The 19,665-nt window shown below is 46.3% G+C and overlaps 1 protein-coding gene across 1 annotated transcript in view; it reads left to right on the top strand.

Annotated features, from left to right (window-relative positions):
* The first annotated feature begins 4,681 nt into the window (after positions 1-4,681).
* Positions 4,682-19,665, top strand: part of ADCY8 (adenylate cyclase 8) — a 122,164-nt gene continuing 107,180 nt past the window's right edge. Inside the window, 1 exon segment of the mRNA XM_069005492.1 lies at positions 4,682-5,611. Coding sequence (XP_068861593.1) covers positions 4,682-5,611 — 930 coding nt within the window.

Raw genomic sequence — 19,665 nt, 5'->3', positions numbered from 1 at the left:
GAAAAAAAAAAAGAAAGATGGAGTTTTAGGAAGAAAAAGCCAAACCACCAAACAGGTAAGGAGACAATTCCAAGCTAATTTGCTCATATTCCATCATTTTCATCATTACTTAACTTTCACATTTCATGTGGGCATGAAGAGATACAGTGGCTTTCTGTCAATTGTTCACTTTTCCTTTTTGAATTGTTTTGTCAAATCTGCATTTAAATAAAAAAGACGTATGATAACACAAGTGTTCCTTCATAATGTGTTGGATACGAAGCCATCTTTATTGCAGAACCCTAGAGAGCATTGCAGAGCATGGTGCCAGGTTTGCAATCCTGAGGACATAAATAGTGCCATTAAAGTGAATGAGATCATTATTTGCATGATTAAATATCATAACATTAAACTGTACATAAATGCTACTGCTGTGGGTAGAGAGGGGGAAGGAGGAGAGGAGTGTGACATAAACTTTCAGGTGACAGAAGAGGAATGAATTCTGCCTGATTTCATCCTTCAAAAGCCTTCTAGTGACAGTATTATTTTTAAATGGCTTTTAGTGATTTTGTGACACTGCCAAGTCATTTAGCTCTATTAAAAAAAAAAAAAAAAGAAGAAGAAGAAATCCAATAGCAAAAACTGAATAATGCACAGTATTAATCTAGTGCCAACTGAGTTTGGGACTTACAGGACTTTGTGTGCATGTGTGAATTTACCTTGTTGGACCCCCAGCTCATCCAGACTGGATTGGCAACCTGGGCTTTGGCAGGATCATCCCCCTCCTGCTCCCCAGGATGGTCAGACTTCCTCCTTACTCTGCAGATCCAAGAGCATTGCTGCAGTGGGTGCCAATGCTCAGATCTTGTCCCCTCTCAGTAACCCTTCACAAAGGTTCCCAGTACTTCTGTGGCTGGCTCAGAAATAAGTGCAAGAAATGAACACACTGACTGTTACCTAAACGCTCTGCACTGCTTTGCCATCACCACTGAAGAGAGAGTAGGCTCACCAAACACACAGATGGCACAGAGCTGGGGAGGGCTGCTGGCATGGAGGAGGACAGGTTTAGTTTTCAACATGTTCTATTTCAAATTTCGCATACAGGGTGGAAAAAACAATGCATTCCAGTGAGGGCAAATGCAAGATACTTCATGTAGGCTGTTATGCACATATGGAGCAAGTGACACCTGCCCAGGCCTTGAAGGCAGCAAAGTTTCAGTAGGCCAACTGTTCTGGATAAGCCTGTGTTGGGAGGACAACAGGTATGTCCCAGGATGTATAAATAGGAATGCACATCATAAAAGGTAGTCTTAGGTACAAGACAACTTTCTGCTGTAGAACCAAGTTGACTTGTATGAATTTCACAGAGGGGGAAGAAAGAAAGAAAATAAAATCATGAAACAGGAGTATATAATCCAGAACAAACAAAAAAGACTAGAGTCCTAGAAAATGTGACCCATGGGGTGAACAAATGGCAGAAATTATGTTATTTAGCCTAAGCAATGAAAAGGGGAAGAGAGAATGGATGGAAGAGACATTCATTAAATATGTATAGGCTACTGCCAGGATAATCTGTTCTCCCTGTTCATGGTGGACAGGACAAGAAGTGATGTGCTTAGTGAGTGCTGCAAGGAATGTTCAGGTTAGATATGAAAAAGATAAGGATGGAGAAGCATAAAAATAGACTGCCTGGGGTGGTACAGAGCCTCTATCACAGGAGAAATGATGAGAGTAGAGCTCACTGCCATGAGGCAAAGGACCCTGCCAGCACTGTGATTCAGTGCACACAGTAACTTTAGAGAACTGCAATGTCCCTATCTTGGTTTCATCTTATCTCTTCTGAATGGGTGTCTCCTTAAGCTGAATTATATATTTGTTTCCTTTTCCTTTGATTTATCATGATTTAGGTTGAGCGATCTAAATGAGAAAGATGCTTTCTTTCTGTGCTCTGGGGTAATAGCACTAACAATTATAATTTCTTTTATAAAAGAAATATATGAGTCTTTATATAAGATTTCTCTGCTTATAGTAACATTTTCATCTTGAAGTAATGCTACAATTTCCATGGGATTTATCTAGGAGCATGGATATGTCTCTATTACTATTTTGAAACCAGTATTAACCCTTTCCAAGTTAGCAGGGTCACGCTGAACCACAGGAAAGACCCATCTCTGTTCACAAAAATGCCACTCTTTCCTTATCTGGGCTCTGGAGAACAAGAATTTCCTCTGCTCATATCTGTGCAAAAACCTGCATAACATGCGGGACACAGACTTGGCTGGAGTCCCCAAATCTATTGTAGTGCAAATATAGAAACAATCAGTGAAATCCTTCCTAAATCGCCATGTCTTCCTGACAATAATAATAATAAAAAAAGGTGAATTAAGCAACAACAGCTGGAGTGTTCATGGAGGCTTAGGCCCACTGGAAGTCAAGCATCACGTGCCATTTTTAAGCACCCCAATTCCCAACAACCCAGAGCTCCTAGTGGAGGAGTAGCACAGCTCCCTTCCAGGCAATGCCTCTGTCCTCACACATCCTTGCTGCTGTCAGAAGGCAGCTGCATATTTATATCAAGGAGTTCAGCAGGCATCACTCTTGTCTTTTGAAGCACAAAGAAAACACCTCTCCCTTAACTTGCCACAGTCTAATCTGTAGGCTATATCTGATTCAGCTGCTTCTAGCAGCATGGTTTCAGCTCCAAAACTGGAGGTTTCAGCCTTTCCCCCAGGACAGGGTTCAGACACTTTAACAAGGTTTACTCTGGGCAGAGGGGGAACGGAGGAGGTAAAGATAGATGTTTTCCTTCTCCAGGCTGTGCCACTGTGCCCAACACATCCAGGTTTGCTGGCATAGAGTGACTCCACAAGCAGAGGAGTAGGAGCAACTTCATCTGCCAGCATGGGGAGTGAGGATTTGCTTTAACTCCAGGCTCTGTGCCTGGGACCGTTTCTGTTATTTCTCCAGTATCTTTGATGTAAATGCTGTCAGGATAGCATCATCAAACACATGCACTTAACACAGTGTGGTCAGAGCCACAGTCCTGGCAGTGACAGAACCTTTCTGAGAGGGTCTGAACTTGCCCAGGCAGAAGTGGAGGGGTTCCTAGGGCTCCCCCACCCTGGGCAAGTGCGCTCGCTTCAAGCAAGGCCTGAGGATCTCCCTTGTGCCGAGGCAGAGGGATGCCCGGCTGCAGCATCAGCTCTCACTGAGCGCGGGGGATGGATGCACCTGTCAGGCAATGCGGGACAGTCCGGGGCACCTAGAGCAGAGCAGCTCAGAGAAACCAAAAGTGACGTTGGAAGGAGACTCCTGGAACCAAGGGACCTGCTCTGCGGCAACCTCCGCCCCCTGGCCCCCTCCCAGAGCCGCGGCTGCGGCTGCTTTAACCGGGCCGGGGGGGTGCGGACAGCCCCGCCGACGTGGCGGGCATCAGCTGACCGCGCCGGGCTCTGCCTCCTCCCGGGCCGCCCGCCCGCAGCTCCACTCCGGCGGCGGCGGCAGCGGCTCCGCCGTGCTGGTCCTGCCGTGCTGGTCCTGCCGTGCTGGTCCTGCCGTGCTGGTCCCGCGGCTCCCGGGGCAGCGCCCGCCACCAGCTCCCCGCAGCCCCGCAGGCACCGCGATCCCTGCGCTTTGCCCTCGCCCCTTCCTCCTGCTCCTCCTCCCTGCCGCCGGGGAAGCCCCTGAGCCGGAACATTCCCTGCCCCGACCCGCGGAGAAGTTGGGATGCTCCCATCTGGCTTCCCAGAGCTCTGAGTTTAGGGCGGGATTTTCATTCCCCGTTCTTTCTATTTTTTTTTTTTTTTAGATTTGGATTTCGATGTGATTTTTTTTCCCCCTCTTTTCTTTCTTTCTTTCTTTCCCTCCTTTTTATCCCGTTGCCAAGCAAGCCGATTGCCTGCGATGGATGGGAGCCCCGAGATCCCCCCAGGCAGAGGAGCCTCGTAAGCCGGGGGCATGCCCCGCCGCCGGGGTGAAGCGGGCGGGCAGCCCCCGGCCGGCGGCTTCAGCGCCGTGACCGAGGATGCCCGAGACCTGGCCGCCTCTCCCCTCCTGCCCGAGCTCGCAGCGCTGCCACTGACCGCAACCGCGGGAATTACAGCAGCTCCCGGGCAGCAGACCTCGGAGCGGAGCCCCGGGATCCCCGCAGAGAGGAGCTGCCCGCTGTGACCGGCTCTTCAAGGCGGCTGCCCCCACAACTCCGTGCCTCCGGCCTCCGGATGGGGCCGAGGATCGCCCACCGGGCAGCGGGGCTGCTCCCGTAGATGCTCCGGTCCTCCCTCTTCCACCTCCTCTTCGGACCTGCGGCTCGGTTTCCCCGCCGCGCATCACCCCGAGGAGGGCGCGCACCGATCCCTCAGGGGCGCCGGGGCTGCGCCGCAGCCGGGCTCCGCGGGATGCGGCTCCGCGGGGAGCCGCGGGCACGGGGCTCGGGCAGCCTGCGCTGAGCCGGCGCAGCCGCCCCCCGGACCCTGGCGGCCAACCAGCCCCGTCGCCAGCCGCACCGCCAGACCCGGGGACCTGCCTATAAATGTGATCCCCGCACCGCCACCCCGCCGCCGCCACCCGCCTTCCGACATACCCTCCCTCCTCTCCCGCGGTTCCATCCCTCCCCCTGCTCCCCTCCCCAACGACGGTGTGTGCCCCCCCGCCCCTTCCCCCCCCCCGCGTGCCAGTGCTCTGCCCCCCGCCAGTCACCGCCATGGAGCTCTCGGAGGTGCGGTGCCTGAGCGACAGCGATGAACTTTACACCATCAACAGGACTCCCCCCGGCAGCGGCAGACCCCAGCGCCTGCTGTGGCAGACGGCCGTGCGCCACATCACCGAGCAGCGCTTCATCCAAGAACACAGCAGCAGCAGCGGCGGCAGCAGCAGCGGCGGGGGCAAGGGCTTCAGCTCCGACGAGACCTGCTGCCCCAACCACCACCCGCACCCGCCGCACCACCACCACCACCTCCGGCGGCAGTCGGCCGGACGGAGTTTGGGCAGCGAGCGCCACAACAACGGAGGCACCAAAGTCTTCCCGGAGGGCACAAGCAGCAGCGGAGACTTGGGCTTTCTGCCCCTGGACTGTGCCCCCAGCAACTCCGACTTCTTCCTCAACTGGGGCTACACGTATCGCGGGGTGATCTTCCCCACTCTCCGCAACTCATTCAAGTCTCGGGACTTGGAGCGCCTTTACCAGCGCTACTTCTTGGGTCAGCGGCGCAAATCTGAGGTGGTCATGAACATCCTGGATGTGCTGACCAAGCTGACCCTACTATTCCTCCACTTGACCCTGGCCTCTGCTCCCATGGACCCCATTAAGGGCATCCTCTTGGGCTTCTTCACTGGCATCGAGGTGGTGATCTGTGCCTTAGTGGTGGTCAGGAAGGACACGACCTCGTATACCTACCTGCAGTACAGCGGTGTTGTCACTTGGGTGGCCATGGCCACACAGATTCTGGCGGCAGGACTGGGCTGTGGCCTCCTTGGGGATGGCATTGGCTATGTGCTTTTCACGCTTTTTGCGACCTACAGCATGCTTCCGCTGCCACTCACCTGGGCCATCCTGGCTGGACTGGTCACCTCTGTCCTGCAGCTTGTCATGCAGCTGGTTATCCCCAGGTTCGCCGTGACTTCCCTCAACCAGGTACCGTAGTGAGGAGAGGGTGGGAACAGTCCTCTTTCTCCATCTCCCTGAGTGAGAGGAGGTGTGGGGTGTCCCAAAAGATCCCTTCCCTTTTAATCAGGTGCTCAGAAGTTCATTACCTAGAGAGGAGATCATGGGCAAAAATCAACCTTCTTGCCTCCTCCTCTTCAGTCTCCCATTGCCCATCCCAGTGTTTCACCTCAAGCTGGGAGTTGGGACACTTTCTAACCACTCCGTCCCCTCTGCTTGTATGTTCACTACATTGCTGTCCCTTGAAAGAGTGCTGGGGAGAGAAGCTCCTAGGGGAAGTGGGGAGGATGGGTCATTTATTATTCCCCTCCCTGACTTTTAGCAGTGGTTTGGGGTTTGAGATGACTCTGTCTTGGCCAAACTCTCCCAGTGCTCCCATTTTACTTGCTCGTGCCTTTTAACTCTGAATCTGCTGGGGGAACAGGTACTTTTAAAATGTGAGGGGCAGCTTGATCTGAGCTATGGGAAAACAGGAACAAAGCATGCTGCTCTTTTGCAAGGAGAAACCAGTGGAACCTCAGTGAAACCAGAGCAAAGCTCCCCCAGGAGATTTGATGTGAGATCCTAGGCTGTCTTAGAGGACGTTAAGAGCCCTTTTCTGCTGGTGGTCACAGGGCAAACACTGTTGTGCTGAATCCTTACAAGCGATGTTTAGGACAGAGTGCTGGTTACATGGTGGAGTGTTGTCTGGTGCAGACTGCTGAGAGGCACTGGTCAGGATGCGTCTTAGGGGTTAAAACCAGGTCTCACCTGACTTCATACTCAAATGACTTCTTCCACAGAAAAGTGAGAATGCAACACACTCCCCGTATCCCTGCAAGGCAGGAAAACAGTAGGTAACTAGGACAACTTAATCCCGGAGATTCTTGCTGCTCTCTTTTCCCTTCGCTTCCCAGACTGTCACAGCTCAGTGCTACCAATATTTCATAGCAGATTATCATCTCCATTTGGCTCGCTCCATGGACTCGGGGAGAAAAGGGTGGAGATACTGTCAGATAACCCTGAAAGGAGGGAGGGTGCAGAGGAATTAGCTGTCAGTGGCATGTTGTTTACGTGAGCGCTGGGATGTGCAGCTGGAAAGTGACTGATCTTGCACCTGGAAGTTTTGATGCCTGTGACTCTTGGGGCACATCTACCTGTCTTAGACTCTGGTCCTCCTGAAACCCCTGCCCACCCCTGCCCATCCCCTTACTACATGCACTTGTTAGCTGTGGGCTGCCTGACCTCATGTCCCCGTGATTGGGCTCACCCTGTTTTGGGAAAAGCTGCCCCGGTGTGTTGTGCCTGGCTGAGCCCTGCGGATGTGAGACAATTGGGCTGTGGCAGAGGTGTTGCCCAGCCCTTGGTGATGTGCTGATGAATGAACTGCAGCCACACCATGTCCTACTTCCATGCACTGCTGGTGCTATTAGTGATGGGTCAAAAGCTGTGTGAGTTATGCTGATTTCTTAATTTACTTCCATGTCCTCTCCTGGAGCTATGAGTAATGCTCTGCTATCTCATTATGCACCAGTATCCGAGCTGTTTAGCTGCTACACATACACACACACATTTCCCACAGACATTTCCCAGGAGAGATAGTAATATCTTCATTTTGCAGCCAGTTGTGTGAACGAACTGCCTTGGAGCGGTGCACAATGAGAGATTACCAGCCAGATGATTGCCTTCATGAACTACATATATAAATCTCCTTAACAGGATCCGCGCAGCTGGTCACACGTCGGTGATGATTAACACCGGCTCCCGCCTGCCCAGGGACCACTTTACATCGCCGGCCGCTTCGGCCCTTTGCCTGCAGCCCCTACGAGAGAGGCCGGATCCTTCCCCGCCCCGGGGCTGGCTCCCACCCCGGTGCCAGGGGAGCTTGGAGGGGCCGGAAAGCCTCTGGCTCGGGCGCGGAGGGCAGCGCGGGGGGATGCGCGGAGCGCGGCCTCCGAGCGCTGTCCGCCCGCGCGGTGCTGAAGGCGGCCCGGGGGCTCCCTCCAGCGGCCCCGCAGGGACCGAGCCCGCCCGCGGCCCCGCGCCCCGACCCCACGGCCCCGACCCCACGGCCCCGACCCCACGGCCTCAACCCCACGGCCCCGACCCCACGGCCCCAGCCCCACGGCCCCGACCCCACGGCCTCGACCCCACGGCCCCGACCCCACGGCCCCAGCCCCACGGCCCCGACCCCACGGCCCCGACCCCACGGCCCCGACCCCACGGCCTCAACCCCACGGCCCCAGCCCCACGGCCCCGACCCCACGGCCCCGGCCCCACGGCCTCAACCCCACGGCCCCAGCCCCACGGCCTCAACCCCACGGCCCCGGCCCCACGGCCCCGACCCCACGGCCTCAACCCCACGGCCTCAACCCCACGGCCCCAGCCCCACGGCCCCGACCCCACGGCCCCGACCCCACGGCCTCGCACCCTCCCGCGCCCCCCCTTGCAGGGCGGGCCGGGGCTCTGCGCCGGGGCTCCGGGGAGCCGGACCTGGTTGGTGCCCGGGTGAGGCACACTCCTACTTTGGCACTTTCTATTGTTGTACCATTTTCTTACTTTTTGCAAAGGATTGCTGAGCCCTCTCGAGCGTTAGTGAATGAGGGCTTTTGCGGCTGAAGGATATATAGCTATTGCTTCACAGGTGAACACGGGGAATTTAAATGACTCTGTCATCAAGATTATGTAGGAAATCTTTGGGCCAACAAAGCCCTCTTCCTCCTGCAAGCAAAACACTCTCTTTTATCACAAGACTTATTTTCTCAGGTAACATACAGCATCTTCCCTTCAAAGAAGCCTTACAAGACTAAATGAACTATTTGATTATGTAGCAATATCTGTGACCATCTTGCTCTGCCTCAGGATGCAGACAGATGCTAACACCAGACTAAAATCAGGAATTAAAGTACCCAATGAAAGAAAAAGCAAATGGTAAAACTCTGGTCATGGTACAAATAATGGGTTTTCCATGGATTTTTTTGAAATCAGGATTTCATGCAGGGAAAATACTGAATCAGTTCTGAACAGAAAAAAAATGTCTGCCCTGGAGTCAATTTAGTACTGTACCCAGAAGCATCCATGGGCAAAATGGTCATGATCCTCTTCTCAGTCATGCAGACGTACATTTATCTAAACTCATAAAGTTGCAACATTTACACAAGAGGAAAATCAATTGCTTCCATGTGTTTCCCCCTAACCTCTTAATTAAGCTTTGTTTTCATTGATAAGTTTGTTCACAAGCAGTTCAAACCATTAGTATTGCTGCACACAAGCATGCAGTACTACTGCCTGGTTCATTATTTGTTGTAGTTTTCATGCATTATCATGAATACAAATAGTGCTCTCTGTTCATCTTTTTCTTGCAGTAACACTTAAGATGTCACTTGATTTTTCTTCCCTTGCATCTCAAAATTAATTTGGACAAGCATCCTAGAAAAAGGCGAAGGAGAAAGGCTTGAAACTAGATTTTCTTAAAGTAACAAGAACAAAAAACAAACATAGACTCACTAATTTCAGTCACGCCAAGTGCTGAGTGTTTCTGGGGGGATATGACCACTCTTGACCCAACTGACCCCAACATGAAATGCTGAGGAATGTGCTGTGGCTCAGCTCGAGAAGAACCATGAGAAAGGGACTGATACCATGACTTAGCTAAAGGCTGCACCACTACTGACTTCAGATTGGGTCAGGAAGGAAATGAGAAATAAAAGATCTTATTGGTAAACAAGTGCAGCGCATGGATTTGTGTGCCTGACCAGATACCATGCTGGGGGTATTGTTTGCCTCTGACATTCCCCAAAATCAAAGTTTTATTTGTATTGCATTCATTCTTACTTTTTCCTGGGTAATAATGTATGCAATCCAAAATTTCAAAGACCACATATGTGTTTCAGACATATGGGGAAGAACAAACAACTCAGAGCTCCTTCGTGTTATGTAACATAGGCAGATGATAATATAGATATGAATTTTGACAGGCTTGAAATTATGCAAGCTACACACATACTCTGGATTTTAATCCTCTGCCTTTGCACTTTTCATTCACATGAGCAAATTCCACCAGAGTCAGTTAGACTACTCTCATTCCTAAATCACATATATAAGGGATACCTTGAAGAACCAAGTCCTAAATTTTTGCGTATTAAATAAAACTCTAAAAATACATTCAGAAATAACCTTGAAGTGGGTAATACTAAGACTGGGTGAAAATCATTCTTTTCCCTCTGTCTTTTCAAGCCTAGGCAGTTCTGTGAATTAATTTTTTCCCTGCTTATTTTTTCCCCAGATCCTCTCTCAGGGTTATTAATAGAGGGAATGGCAGGGTTCATGAAGTCACAAGGAGCCCTACAGAGATAAATCTGTGTAATTTTACAATGGAAACTGACAGTTTTTGCGTGCATATTTCAGCTACATGTTTTCCAAAATCTGATCATAGATATCAGTATATGAGTACATGCAAAACACACTCATGTCTTCAAAATTTCTGCTAAATGCTTGTGGAAAATCTATTCAATCTGTAAAATATAAGGACATTCCAAAGTTAGTTACCATTTGAGAAGCAGAATCAAAGCATTCCTCCTTTATCCTCATGTTTGCTTTTGTAGCATTATTTGCTGTGTGGTTTTGTGCCATAGTCTTTTGTGGGCGACTTATAACTTGAGTGTGTGATTTTAGACTGGATTATGAACTGCTTTCCTTTTATATCCTGTAATATCACCTGACCAGTATCAGTGGGTCACAGCATAATTAGATTAACATTGGATACACTTTTCTCTGAAGCAGCTGCATCATTGTTGTGCTAAGTAGGGCAAATGCACTAAGTATATTTACAATTTGATGATTAATTGCCTCCAATATGTAGGAACTCAGGCAAAACCATGAATGAAACCTGCTTTCATCAGTGAGTTTCAGCTTACAACAGTCAGTGTGCTTGTTCTCAGTAAAACTTACTTTGCTAGATTTAATGTGACATTTTTTCTGCTGTCAGAACACTTCTGGGTTGCTTTCAAGGGTTTGTTTCTTGCTTGCTTTTTGTTTTTCATGGCCTAGAAAGAGGCATATGCTCCAAAACAGCAACATCTAATGCAAAATAATCACATATGAGAGCACTGCACTTGCAGCTCACAGTTAACAGCAGATCATGTTTGAATGATCCTTATTAACCTGTACAGAAGAATGAAGGGGATAAACATCTCCAGTTCAGCTTCTTAATGCACTTCTCAACACCATCAATGACATCATTGGAACAGGGAAGAGAAGGAGGCAAAACTAGAACTGTTCAAGGGATTCTTCTTTTTTCAGGAGGCAGAGAAGGTGGGGGGTAGAACAACAACTCCTTACCTTTTCCTTATTTCCAGAATATCTGGCTATGCATGAGATAAACTAGAGTGTTTCACATAAAAAGTGAAATTTAGTAAACAGAAAAGAAATTATACTTTTTAATTAGTGCTTGGGTTGATGGAAACTCCAAACCTGAAAATCCTTACTCAGCTCCTGCCTGGCCCTCTGTTCCTGCAGGCACTTTGTTAACATCATGTTAACACAATGTGTTATGGGTCCAGGCAAGTGGGCAGTGCCATGGGTGGGGAATGGACTGAAAGGCAGCACCCACTGTGTGGTGGAAAATGTCTCCTTTTCAAAGTGGCAACCTGTCACAAGTGGGGTCCCCAAGGGATTGCTATTGGGCTCACGCTGCTTAATATCTTTGTAAGTGATCTGGAAGATGGAATCAAACATACCCTTACAAAGTTTGTCCATGGTCCCAAACTGAGGAAGGAAAGGAGGAGCCACCCTGCAGGAAGATCTGGATTGTCTGTAAGAGCGGGCTAGAAAGAATCCTGTAAAGTTTGACAAGGACAAGTGTAAGGTATTGCATCTGGGAAAACATAATCCAGAATTTCAGCACAGGCTTGGATCTGCCTGCCTGTGAAGCAGCTTTATGGAAAGGGATCTTGGGGTCCTGGTGGACAAGAAGTTCAGTATGAGTGACTAGTATGCAGCTGGGGCAGAGAAAGCCAGCAGGAGGCTGGGCTGCATCAACCAGAGCATCCCCAGCAGAGATCAAGAATTTGCTATCTCAATTTACTCAGCACTTGCCTGGCCTGGAATACTGTGTTCAGGTTTGGTCCCTGCTATACAAAAAGGGTGTGGACTGGCTGGACAAAGTCCAAAGAGAGGCCACACAGATGAGCAAAGAAGGGGAAAGCCTGACATGTGGGGAAAGGCTGAGAGAAGTGGGCTTGCTTAGCTTTGAGAAAAGAAGGCTTAGGGGAGACATTTTCACCCTCTGGTATTGAAAGAATGGTAACAAAGATCAGACTCATTTTTTACGAGGAGTCATATGGAAAATGTGAGGGGTAATGGGTACAAGTAACTCTTGGGGAGATTCAGATTGGACATAAGATGAAAAATTTCTGCAATGAGAATAATCTCCCCAGGGATGTGGTGGATTCCCTGACATTGGACACTTTTAGGATTCATCTAGACAGAGTGCTGGGCCATCTTCTCTAGACTGTGTTTTTGCCAAGAAAGGCTCAACCAGATGATCCTGGAGGTGCCTTCCAACCTTGCATTCGATGAGTCTGTGATTATCACAGATTGTTATGATCACATTTCTCTAAGTGTAGCCTTCTTGCCCTTAACTGTGCTTCTCTTTCTGTGCATCCCATGAAGTACCTCAATAACTCTATGTTAAAGTTACCAGGCAGCCCACCCTACCCAGCATCCTGGGTAACAGGACACTGTTCTACTTGGAACACATTTTGCAGTTGTACTACACACACACCACCTGTCTGATGTCAAAGTCAGTAGAGAAGGTTGTTGTGCTCTTCCTCTGTGTAAAAAATGTGGTAATGACAATGTCCCTGGGATGTGGTAGACCAAGGTTTGAATGCCTTTTTCCCCAGAGGAGATTGAAATCTGTCTCTCTTACCTCACCAAAGAGTTTCCAAAGCAAACCGTCCCCCCATTCCTAGCACAACCGTTCTTCTGTGAAGATAAAAGTTTAAGATTCAATGTGAAAAAAGAAAAATTAAAAAAATAATAAACCTGGCTCTGTAACCAACTGATTATGGAATTCATCACTGGAGGTGTCCTTGGTCAATATTTTAGTGTTTTATATAAGGTTGTTAAATCATTCCCTTGAGCACCGGTCCCAGCCAGCAGACTGTACAGTCTGATCTCCACTCTGATATGATGAATCTTGAAGCTCCTTTTCAGAGTGCTGAAAAGCCCAATTATATAGGGGAAAACACCACAGTGATTCTCTAAATGCTAGGGAAAACCGAGGTTTTAGACATACTCCCTCTTTTTCGTAGTTCCAGAGCCTTTTTGCATACTGTGTAAGCATCTGTAAGAGCATGGTGGCAGTCAACGTAGGCTTCTGAATTAAACTTTAGTAGTTGTGTGTCTGCAAATTAGATGCTCAAGGACCTTGCTTCATGGCTTATGAGCCATTTTTTCTTCATCTTGCCTTTCTTACAAAGACAAGTTCTGTCACTTGCTCTGTTCTTGGTGCAGTGCAGCTTGTACCTATCTCCAGTGCACAAAGGACTGTAGAGTTTCAATCTGGCCCAAGGAGGGAGATGAATGCAAATCAGTTGGTTAGTGCTGCAGTGAACCTTGAGCATTTTGTTAGCAGCCTCACTCATTCCAACCAGGGATGGAAGAGACTTGGCTCGTCAAAAGCGATAAAGCACAAAAAATCCTGAGTACCTGGCATTTCTCGAAACTAAAGATTTTTCTAAGGGATATTATTAAGGCCTGACTTATTCACAGACTTCCAACAATTTCATTTAGATCCTTGATTTAAAGCCCACAGAATGTAATATAAAGAATCCCATAGATATTAGGATTTTTAGGTGAACCATGAAGATGACTTCTCAGTACTCTCTTTAGGGAAAGTTTTGCTCATAATCCACATTTCTTCTGAAAGAGAACACAAATGTGGACATACAGCTCCTCTTGGAATCTCTCTGAATGAGCTCTGTCATGCTTATCTCTCCAAACAGCCAGGTCTGCTGACAGAGATATCAGTGTGGTGTTGCATAATCTAGAACAAAAAATATCACGAACTGTACACAAGATGAAGTGCAAAGCCAGGCAGCCATTGGCTGACAGAGGAGTATCTCATCATACAAGTTGTATTTATTAGCAACTATTTTAAGAAGTGTTGCTATTTCATTTGTCATTCTTCTGCTGCAAGGTTTCATGCAGTTAGCCCTAGAGGAGAGAAGAAGGCTGCGGAGTTCATTAATTAACCATTGCTGCAGTCTGAGAAGCAGCTGAAGCATATCAGTGTAAAAAAAAAATCTAAACTAACACCAGCCAATTTTTTTTCCCACAATCACAACAAATAATTGTACTTCTTCCAGATGCTGGTGTTATAATTTTGTATGATGCATTAGTTTTAATCTAGATAACAGTAGCCCCCAGTATAAATGAAATAATGTATGAGTTCACTAATACAATTTTTTACCTCAATTTTATTTTTCAATTTTGATCTAATCATCACTGCAGTTTTGTATTTTCCTGTATCCTTGTTTTCCTTTCCCTTAAAAATAAAATGCAGAAATCATTCTTTCATGAAGTCAATGGAAAAATTCAACAGTTTCAGAATCTTAATTTTGAAAATCAGTTTATTTCTTTGGATGCATCCAATCTTCAGGCACTTTACTATTTCTCCTTTGTTCCAACTCTCCTGCTTCATTTACCTTGCAGCTGTTCAGGGATAGTGCTAGCTATTCTGTGCTCCTTGCTTTAGGTCTACTACAGTAGAAGGCTCATTCATAAATCCATAACTATCATCACAATGCAGAGAAGAAATAATATTAACCAGGAAAATGAATCAGCACAGAAGAACTAAGTTATATTACGTGGTGTAGCAGAGATTATGTAATTCTGGAGCTAGGATTTTAGGTAAAGAAATTACTTAGATCTCCCAGAAATTATTCAAACAATGCATAAGGTCTAGATATACACATTCTTTTATCCTATGATTGTCTTGTCATATGGGAAAGTAACTCCAATGCTTATTAATATTAATAAGCTTCATAAGCATGCTAGACAGGGTTATAATTGACATAGAAATCATCCCACATGTACTCAGTATGAGTCTAATTTAATGTGCAGATATTTATGTTCTTTTAGAGGAAGGAGTAATAGTCACCACAAATTTCAGCTAGAGATCGTGAAGAAGGATCATGCACATTCCATCACTTAATTAATCATTGGTCTGTGGTGACCCAAACACATCATTAAACATTTCAGAGCTTCATTTGATTTGAAAATTTGCCTTTCTCAGCTGCTGTAATGTTCAATTGCTTTGAGATTTTTGTGTAAAACATTCTAACATCTTCTATGAGGCAACAAAAGAGGAATACTGCATTGGCTTCTTTCAGCCATGCACATTTTTTGTTGAAATATGAATACATTGAATTTAGTGGGAATGCATGCGTTTAACTTTATTCTTTCTTTAAAGACCTGGTTCCACATGATTCTCTTTAGAGTTAGAAGGTATGTCCTATAAGGAGAAGTTAAGAACTCTGGTTTTGTCTAGTTTGGAGAAGAGCAGGCTGAGCTGTGACCTCGTTGCTCTCTAACAGCTTCCTGAGAAGGGGAAAGGGAGAGAGAGGTGCTGAGCTGTTCTCCCTGGGATCCACTGACAGGACATGTGGGAATGGTTCAAAGCTGAATCAGGGAAGTCAGAGAATGGACATTAGGATGCATTTCGCTACCCAGAGGATGTTCAAACTCTGGAACAGGCTTCCTAGAGAAATGATCAATGCCCCAAATTTTTCAGTATCTTCAGAGGCATTTGAACAATATCCTTAATAATGGGCTTTAACTTTTGATCGCCCCTGGAGTGGTCAGGCAGTTGGACTAGAAGGCTGTTGTAGGTCCCATGAAACTGAAATTATTCTATTCTATTCTATTCTATTCTATTCTATTCTATTCTATTCTATTCTATTCTATTCTATTCTATTCTATTCTACTTCAGCCTGATCATCAGTGACTCTAACATCCACCTGTATGGAGAAGATTTAAAAGTAGGTGCCATATAAGAGTAAAAGGACCTGGGAATGCTGGTCAACAGGTGCCTGAATATGAGCCAGTGTGTGCTCAGGGGGTCAAGGTGGTCAGTGGCATCTGGTGTATCAGCAGTAGTGTGACCAGCAGGACCAGGGCAGGGATTGTCCCCCTGTACTCAGCACTGGTGAGGCCACACCTCAAATCCTGTGTCCAGTTTTAGGCCTCTCACTGCAAGAAAGACATTGAGGGGCTGGAGTGTGTCCAGAGAAGGGCAATGGAGCTGGGGAAGTTTCTGGAGCACCAGTCTTATGAGGAGCAGCTGAGGGAGCTGGGAGAACTCAGCCTGGAGAAAAAGAGGCTCAGGGGGGACCTTATCACTCTCTACAACTCCCTGAAAGGAGGCTGTAACCGGGTGGGGGTTGGCCTCTTCCCCCTGGTAACAAGAGACAGGATTAGAAGATGTGGCCTCAGGTTTCCCCAGGAGAGGTTTAGATTAGATAATGGGAAAAATTTCTTCCTGAAAAGGATTGTCAAGCATTGGAACAGGTTGTGCACAGGAGTGGTGGTGTCACCATCCTTGGAGGGATTTAAAATCATGTAGATGTGACACTTAGGGATATGGTTTAGTGATGGACTTAGCAGTGCTGGGTTAACAGTTGGACTTGATGGTCTTAGAGGTCTTTTCCAACCTAAATGATTCTATGATTCTTTGTAGTAACTTATTCTTGAAACATTAAGGGTGTAGTATACTTCAAAATGGTCAGAAAGATTTATGGTAGGTTCCTCCAGGACCTGAAGGTCCTTGAGAGAAGCCAGTGAAAATTCTTTTTTGCGACTTAGGCAGAACTTAAGTCATATGAAACTTGCCCAAGGATTGTACAAGTTTTACAAGTTGCTGTAAAACTTTTTTTACATTCCAAAATGTAGTCAAATGTCACTCTGATTGATGCTATGACAATTTACATATTCTCTGCAATCCTGAGAGTAATAGCAGTTTGTTGACACCAATTAGAAGAGAGGAATTTATTGCATATATTTAATTTGTGCCAATGCGATTGCTTTTGTTTGCTGTTTTCCATTAGTCACCTGAGAGGCTGTAAGAAATACCAGAAGTACACATGAAGTGTTCCCGTTTTCTATGGGATGGTACAGGATGGTAGGGCCTCCATTAATCTTCTTACAACTTCAATAACTCTTCATACTTAGAAATTATTTTTTTAATGATTTTTACTTTCTTTCCTGAAAAGATGCACTTGTGTCTGGTTATTCTTAGGGTACATTTTCTGATGAGAGTCACTCTTCTTTGCTAATACTGCACAGTAGTTTATCTAACACAAGCATTCAGTTACTTCAAATCTCATCAACAATCAAAACAATAAAATGTAAAAGCTTTAAGTACAGAACTCCCTGAGGTAATGTGACTTTGGAGGAGTGTAAAAGTGCACCTTAACATGTCAATTATTTTAAATTCAAGAAAAACTCTCATATGTACAAAGATTGGTATAAGTTTAAGTTGTTAAGTGTCCCTTAGACTTTGTGCAAAGATTGTTAAGGTAGTTGCTCCTTTCCTCTTCAAGCAGTTAACAGAACTTTGCTGGCCAGATTGCTTTCTATGACACCAGAACAAGCTAACTTCCACCCTGAGTTTACAAATATTCTATCCAAGTGCATTTATTAAAAAGCACTTCTGATGGTATACAAGAAGGAAGAGGATTTGAAATCACTTCTGGTTTTCTTCTGCAATGTAAAGCTTCTGTAATTTGACTTGACAGAGTCTTTTTTTTTTAATTCTAAAAGCAACATATATATCTAGTAAGATTCCATATTTAAATTTCTAAAGGTTCAAACCGGATTCATAGATTTACATATATTTTTATTATATGATGCAAACACTCAGCAAAAGCAATGTTGTGAAATTTCATGCTTTATTCCCTTTTTTGTAACTTGCTTTCAGGTTCAGTAATTACATTTGCAAGTCAAAATAATATTTAGTCTGTCCCTAAAGTTTGTGTATATCTGAAGATGGTTTATAGGTGCAATTTAAAAATGGAAAATATGCACACCATTAATTAAGAGATTTTTTTTCTAATTGCAATCATTAAGCTATAATCTGAAAATCAAACTGTCATATTGTGGCTAACAGCAGTATGGATTCAGCAGCTTCAGATTTTAAGAGATCGTGAAAGGTGTTTGGTCAAAGCTTAGTGCCCTTTATTACAGAATGACAATTCAAGGACTCTCAGACAAAGGAAGAAGAAAATGCTAGAGCATCCTACAAATAAGGAAAGAATTAAAAATGCAAACCATAAGCACATACATACACAGAAAAAAACTCAGATTTTCTTACAGACTGCGTGTGAAACCTGTGGTCTCCAAAGCACAGAAGGATAGGTGGTCACAGAAATTATTTCCAGGATAGTCATCTGGCCTAAAGCCCATTTTACAAAGTCATCTAGTAACTTAAAAATATAGCAAGGTAGTGAGGGAGAATTTCAACACCCCACAAGCTAAGGGACTCCTTAAATCACTCAGTGGTTTTAAAAGTGTCTTGTGGGGCTCACTAACTCCCACCAAACTCACTACAGTTTAATAATCTTATGTGCAGACAACACTAAAGTGGGAGGAGTGACTGATACACCAAATGACTGTGCTGCCACTCAGAGGGACCTCGGTGGGCTGCAGAAATGGGCTGACAGGACCATCATGGAGTCAAAGAATCACAGTATCCTTAAGGCTGGAAAAGATCTCTAAGACAGAGTCCAGCTGTTAACTCAGCACCACTATTTTCACCATTAAACCATGACCACAAGTGCCACATCCACAAGCCTTTTCAAGAGTCCCAGGGATGCTGACTCCAACATTTCCCTGTGCAGCCTGTTCCAATGCTTGATCAACCTTTCAGTAAAGAAATGTTTACTAATAATCAATCTAAACCTCCCCTGGAAGAACTTGAAGCCATTTCCTGTTGTCCTGCCACTTACTACCTAAGAAGAGACCAACCCCCACCTGTCTACAACATCCTTTCAGGAAGTTGTAGGGAGTGATAAGGTCCCTCCAAGCTTCCTTTTCTCCAGGCTGAGTGACCCCAGCTCCCTCAGATGTTCCTCATCAGACCTGTGCTCCAGCCCCTTTCCCAGCTCCATTCAGCAGAAGGGAAATGTGACATTCTGCACCTAGGTGGGAAAAACCCCAAGCACCACAAGAGACTGGCAGCTGCCCAGATGGAAAGCAGCTCTGCAGAGAAGGCCCTGGGGAACCTGGTGGACACCAAACTGACCATGAACCAGCAGGCTGAAGGCCAGTGGCCTCCTGTGCTGCCTTAGGCAGAACATTCTCATTGGGTTGAGGAAGGCAATCTTTCCCCTCTGTTTGGTCCTACTGAAACACATCTGGAGTGCCAGGCCCAGTGCTGGACTACCCAGTACAGAAAACACATGGAAATGCTGGAGGGAGTCCAGAGAAGGCCTATGAAGAGCTGCCAAATGAGGAAAGGCTGAGAGAGCTGGGACTGTTCAGGCTGGAGATGAGATGGAATGGGGGGGGAGAGGGGAGGAGGTGGTAATCTGATAATTATGTATAAACAGATTACTCTAAAATAAGGAGACAGAGACAAACTTTTCTTAGCAGTGCCCAGAGACAGGAGGACAGTCAATATGCATGAACTGAAATGCAGTATATTCCACTTAAATACCTTTTTTTACTCTAAATGTGAATGAGCACTGTTTGAGGTTTCTTAGAGATTTTGTGATGTCTTCCTTCTTGAGAATATTCAAAATCTGACTGGAAAAGACCCTAAGCAACTTGCAGGTGATCCTGCTTTGAGGAAGATCTGACAGTATGATCTCCAGAAGTCCTTTCCAAACTCACTAATTCTGTGATAGCAGTACAGGTATAGTTTCAAGAACATGGATACAAAAATCTACTCAGGATCTAGAGGGCAGAAGTAACATCTGTGAATCCAGACTGAACGTGGTTACATGGTCATGTGCAAGGCACACCTCCTGTGATCACACGGT

The sequence above is a fragment of the Aphelocoma coerulescens genome, chromosome 2 (genome assembly GCF_041296385.1).
Source record: "Aphelocoma coerulescens isolate FSJ_1873_10779 chromosome 2, UR_Acoe_1.0, whole genome shotgun sequence".
In the NCBI taxonomy this organism is placed as follows: Eukaryota; Metazoa; Chordata; class Aves; order Passeriformes; family Corvidae; genus Aphelocoma; species Aphelocoma coerulescens.
The sequence above is the reverse complement of the archived record's forward strand: the minus strand, read 5'-3'. Positions and strand labels throughout refer to the sequence as shown.